Source organism: Camelus ferus, unplaced genomic scaffold (assembly GCF_009834535.1).
Source record: "Camelus ferus isolate YT-003-E unplaced genomic scaffold, BCGSAC_Cfer_1.0 contig732, whole genome shotgun sequence".
Lineage (NCBI taxonomy): Eukaryota > Metazoa > Chordata > Mammalia > Artiodactyla > Camelidae > Camelus > Camelus ferus.
This window is the reverse complement of record NW_022589675.1, coordinates 203,949-209,872: the sequence shown is the minus strand read 5'-3', so window position 1 is coordinate 209,872 and position 5,924 is coordinate 203,949. Positions and strand designations below refer to the sequence as shown.

The window sequence follows — 5,924 nt, the reverse complement described above, 5'->3', positions numbered from 1 at the left end:
ATATGTATGCAAATATCTCTTCAAGATCCTGCTTTCAATTTTTTGGACTATGTATCTAGAAGTAATGTTGCTGGATCATGTGTTAATTCTATGTTTAACTTTTTTGAGGAAACTCCATACGGTTTTCTGCAATGGTTGCTCCACTTTACAATCCCATCAACAGCACATAAGAGTTCCAATTTCCCCATGTGGAATTTAAAAAAATTTTGTTCCTTAAATTAACCCATTTATTATAGGCTAGCAAGGTTTCAAATGGTGGCACTTCTACTAGTCCTTCAATTCCTTCAGTCTTCTGATGGCAGACTTTACTGTGACAGCCGAAGTGGTGTTGTAAGTCCAGGCATCACCAGCTATCGTTTTCATGCAGGACCCACAGTGCCAGATGCGCACAGCTCGTCTCTTCATTTTGGTTTTGCCACAGGAGGAGCAAGTGTACTTGGCGTGCTGGCTGATTTCAGTTTTCTTCACCATTTTCTGGAGGGAAGCACCATAATGGGTCCCATATTTACTGATGATTCCGATCTTCTTGGTGCATTTAGCCATGTCGGTGAGAAGTAAGTCCGAGCCCAGAGAGTCCTGGGTGGAATCCTGAAAGACAGTCTTTCCTCCTTGAGAGGATTGTGACCAGAGGTACCATTTTTTAAAATACTTCTGATTTAAAAAAAAAATATATATATATATATGTATGTTTATTAGATTTTATATTTCAGAAGAGTTTTAGGTTCATAGCAAAATTGAGTGAAAGTACAGAGATTTTCCTTATTCTCCTACCCCAACGCATGCAGAGCCTCCCTATTATCAAATCTGCCGCCAGTGTGGTACATCTTGTTACAACCAATAAACTTGTATTGACAACTCAGTCTCACTTAGAGTCTGTAGTCTGTGTTAAGGTTCACTTTTGGTGTTGTATGTTCTATGAATCTGAACAAATTTATAAAGGCATCTGTCTACACACAGAGTGGCTTCTTTGCCCTAAAAATTCTCTGTGCTCTACCTTTCAGCCCTCCCTTTTCCTGTCCCCTGATTCTTTTTTGTTGTCTCTATAATTTGGCCATTTCCAGAAGTCATATAGTTGGAATAGTACAGTATGTAGACTTTCAGAATGGATTTTTTCACTTAGAAATATGCACTTAAGTTTCTGCCGTGCAGTTGAATTTCCTCCCTTTTTTTCATAGTTTGATAGCTCTCTTCTTTTTTTAAGCACTAGAGATCTAAGTGTAGTCAATATAGACAACAATATTGTATGATAACCATCAAATTTGCTGAGAGACTAGAACTTAATTATTCCAGCCACTGAAAGGAATGGATAATTATGTGATGTGATGGAGGTGCTAATTATCACTACAGTGACAGTTATAAACACAATATATAAGTGTATCAAATTAACATGTACACCTTAAATTTACACTGTTATATGTCAAATATATTTCAGTGAGAAAGGGTCCCTATTGACTCAGAGATTAAAACAGACATCTCTCAGCGTGCCTGACTGTCCTGCCCAGTGGCTTTCCTATGCCTCTTCCCCCGCCACCCTGTTCCCATTAGGAAAATCTTTCCCCGCTCTAGTTGCCTCATTGTGTCAACATCTGCAACTCCCACTCCTTCCCCAGTTGCCCTAGGGTTTTTCTGCTTAAACTAATGTGGAAGATAAGATGACTCTCTTTCTTCCAGATTATAAGCCATAGGAAGGTAGGCCTGGGCTGCTGGTGGTTTTCTTTATCACAAAAAAAGCCTGTATGTAGCAGGAGAAAATAAAGCTAATATGCAAAGTAAAGCAAAGCCGAAGTTTGTCAATAGAGGGAGGAGGAATGGAGGCTATGGTTTGAGCCCCTAGATCCATTCAAGGCATTAGTGTTGTCAGGATTAAATGAGTTAATAAATGCATGTAAGTGAAAAATGCACATAAGGGGGTATGTGTTAAATAATTGTTAGCTGTTCTTAATCATATCTCAATATATAATCTCTCTCTCTCTCTTTTTTCCCTTAACCGAGGCACTGGGGACTGAACCCAGGACCTTGTGCACGCCAAAAACACACTCTACCATGGAACTATACCCCTCACTGTATATATTCTTGTCTTGCTTCTCCAACTGCATTGTCAGGTTTTTGAGAGCAGGCACCAGGTCCTGCTCACGTCTGTCCCTCCCACAATGAGCACAGAGCCTCGCTCATACTAAGGTTTAATAACTCTTGTTGAAGAGAATTTAATAGATCAGCATTTTCTGGTTTCTGCAAGACACATTGAGTGTGTGACTTCAGCCTCATCTTTCTAAGCAAGTCTGGGATTTTGTTAGTAGATTGGTGCCATTTTTTTACTAAAATGAGAAAAGTGCCTTTCGCCTGTGGGTGTGTTCTGTTACTTTCAGTGTACTTTGCTTGGACTAAGCTGCCGTGATTTTTATTTTTTTCATGTAACAACTGTTTTTATTTTGATTTCTTTATATGCAAAATACACTATCTTTTGAGAGAGTTGGAGGTAGATTTTCCAGAATCAATAAGCAAAGACTCCCAACTCCTTATGTTATGATTGGAAAGATACAATCGTTCCTGGTGCTAAGTTTTGAGAGACCAGATCACTCCCAAATCTCACAAAGATAGTTGAAATGTAAAACATCTTTAAATTAAATTGTTTTATGCTGCCTTTGGTGCACTTCCCCGCTTTCCTGTGAAAGATGGAGATAAAAAGGATTCTTGATGATTCTTTTATGTTTTTAACATGTGTGCAGAAATCCTAGTGTCTGTTTACTTTGATGCTAGCATTTGAAGTTGTGTTCAAGTTAACTATTAATGAGAAAAATGCAGCACAGTGGAATGGAATGGAATGAGTCAGTTTATTCTGATTTCCTGCCTGAATTTAATGAACAAATGTGGAAGTGATAATGGGATGAGTAGAATTTTTAGCCTAAAGTTTCCATTTCCACAAGCAATAGCCTTGAACACAGAGGAGGGGAAACATTTTCTCAGATACAGTGAAGCACATTATTTGAGTATCAGCCTCATAAAATAAAAGGTCCTGAATCTTTCATTCTTTCATATCTCCAGCTGGGCCATTGGCTCCAGACATAGAACAAAGTGCTGGGAGAAGGATCTCTTTGTTATTGACAGCTCTGTTGCTGGGTGTGTACCTGTGTGTTCTTGGAAAAGGCTGTCCCTTCAGTGTCTCTCCCATCAGGACACCCTCCTGCAACACTCTCATTCAGAAGATTCCTTTAAGATATTTTGTAGGCAAACTCTTTTAGAAATCTTTTAGAAATATCTTTTAGACTCTTTTTTTTAAGATAAAATCTTTTTTAAGAAAAACTTTTAGAAGTAAAAGGTTGATCTTCTTCCTTTCCAATCCTCATGTCTCATTTTTCTTTTTTCTTGACTTACTGCATTGGCTGGGGTCGCCTACACACTGTTGAATTGTGGGGACTGTAGTCGGCATTTTTGTTCCATTCTTCTTCAGTGATTACTAACATTTTACCATTAAGCATGGGATTTCTGACAGAAGTCTTGGGTAAAAAGATTTCCATTCTATTCTTAGATGGCTAATAGTGTTTCTTGTTTGCTTAGTGAATGAGCATTGAATTTTACTGAATACTACTTTTCTGCATTTATTAAGATGATCATGTGGCTTTTTTCCCTCCTTCAGTATGTTAAACTGCTAGATGTTCTTACTCTGAACCATCCTTGCAGTCCTGAAATAAATCCTATTTGGGTATAGTATCTTTAAAAATACATAGCTAGATCAACTTTGCAAATACATTATTGAGGATTTTGTACTTATGTTTGAAAAAGTGCTACTGGTCTGTCCTTTTAGAATGCCGCACAGAGCACGTGGCTCTCCTTCCTGCCTTGCTGGTCTGTTTCATTCCCTGTTATCCCCTAGCCACCCTGAACTCTGAGGTCAGCAAGTCTCCGCCTCTAAACATTCTTGCTACGTTTTGTTTCTCTTCTTTTCTGGTACACAGGGGTGCTGATCTTGCTTTAATTTTATTTACTTATTTGTTTTGAATTGATCTATTTAAAGTGTGACACTTCCACTCCTGGCCAGTAGTCTCTTCTTGTCATAGCATTGCTTCCCACAGCCTTAGGGTTTTACAGACTCAGTGGAAAACTGCTTTCACAGAGCAATAGATAACACCTTGCCGCTTGGTGCCATCAGCAACATTTAATAGGCACATTCCTAATTTTTTTTATGGGTTTTTGGTGAAGGTATTGGCTATGCTTCTTAGAGAATGCTGTATTCTACAGCAATTCAACAAAAATCATACGTGTTTCCAATCCCAAAAGGTGTGGGTAATCTCCAACACAGGACATTTTATATTTTTCTTATCACTCCCACTCTAAGGTTAGAAATAGAATGATTTCTTTAAAACACATTTTGTTTCAACAGCATATGCTTTTAGGGGAAGAATTCTTTTGTTGTTTCCTTGGCTAGTTCTTTTAAAATATTCTGGCTTTGCATTTCAACTTGTTCAAAGAATACTTTATTAAAGTTATAATTGTATTATTTCAATAGCCCCTGTCCATTTGTGGAAGATGTAAGAGAAAGACAGACTTATTTGTATAAGCAGGTGCTTCAGATTTCAAGATATTTTGGCAAACTTACCTCTAACTCTGTTCTAGAATCTTTTCAGCACAAAGTTAGGCCAAGCATCATGTAATATAAGTAACTTAATGAAAATTACATTTCCTGCAGATAGTTTGAAATATGTTGCAATCTAAGTTTTTGTTACTTTTTTTTGGCTTAGAATACTGAAGATATTTTTCTCCCCATAGAAGTGATGTAAAATATTTATTTCTGTTTCTAGATGAATCCATGAACTTTATTTAGCCCAGATGTTAGGAGAAGCACATTAATGCAGCTTCCTACTATCATTCCTTTCTCAAGTGACTTCTGTGTCTCAGCTAATAGCACCCAGAATCATCTTCATTTCTTTGGAAGTGAGATATTCACAAGCTGGGAAATTTTTAAATTTAATCTGAGAACAAAGTTGTCTGTCACCCTGTATTTCCTGTCATCATTGAGGCTTTATTTCTTGCTTTCTCAAGGTTAATACATGAATCATACATTGTCACTGTATTTGTTTACTAATAAATGTATTTAGTAAACAGTGTTTGTAAAACACTTTGTTTATAAAGAGCTTGGAGGTCCTTTAAGGAGATTTACCCATTTATTCTCAGAGCAAATGGAATGAGTCAAGAGATTCTTGAAGATTTTAAATTTCTGGTGACTCTGAGTAAGTGTGTATGTTCCTTTCATTGCTAAAGTCTATAAAGTATGTTTTAAAATAATTGTTTTTCTCTCATTTTGAATTCTTTTTTCATTTCTTTCTTTCCTTTCTTCCTTCTTTGCATACTTTCCTTCCCTTTCTTTTCCATTTTCCTCTCTCTCCCTCTCATTGCTTTTAAGAAAGAGGGTAATATGTGGCGACCTCGTTAAGGGAAACTACAGTCTAGGTTGAACCGGACTCACAGTTCCTAGCACTTGGGGCTAATGTCTAGAGTAGCCAGACATGTCTCAATACAAACAGTGCCTCCAAAGCAAGATGATACCCCAACTTCTCTGTTTATGGTCAATTTAAAAGTTAGCCTAGATAGTACGCCATTATTTATTTATTTTCTGCTGGAGATGAAACAGAGGAAGGCACTTCATTATGGAGCTGTTAAGGAACAAGGCTTTGACCCTCCTTCTGAGTCCTGATCAGTTTAAACGAGCCTCTGAGAGGACATTTTCTTGACCTGTGATAGGTCTGAATCAGTGGGGTTACAGACTATATGCACATGAGATGAGATTAATGGAATTTTTGTGGGTTTTCAAAATGAACCAGACACTTGAAGAGCCTTATAAGCTGAAGAACTAGGGTGATACTTAGAAACCAGACTCTAGAAACTCCTCTTTTCCTTTAAAGGCTGTGACCCAAGTTCAGAGGAGCCAG

The 5,924-nt window shown here is 37.6% G+C and overlaps 1 protein-coding gene across 1 annotated transcript; it reads right to left on the bottom strand.

The window, feature by feature from the left end:
• Positions 1-223: 223 nt before the first annotated feature.
• On the bottom strand, positions 224-543 carry LOC102508012 (60S ribosomal protein L37a). Its single transcript, XM_014566164.2, has one exon. It carries the CDS (start codon positions 541-543, stop codon positions 268-270), a length of 276 nt encoding a protein of 91 aa, XP_014421650.1. The 3' UTR covers positions 224-267.
• Positions 544-5,924: the final 5,381 nt, after the last annotated feature.

Bases quoted from the DNA above. Each gene is read 5' to 3' on its own strand.
- LOC102508012 (XM_014566164.2), bottom strand. From the start codon at position 543: ATGGCTAAATGCACCAAGAAGATCGGAATCATCAGTAAATATGGGACC.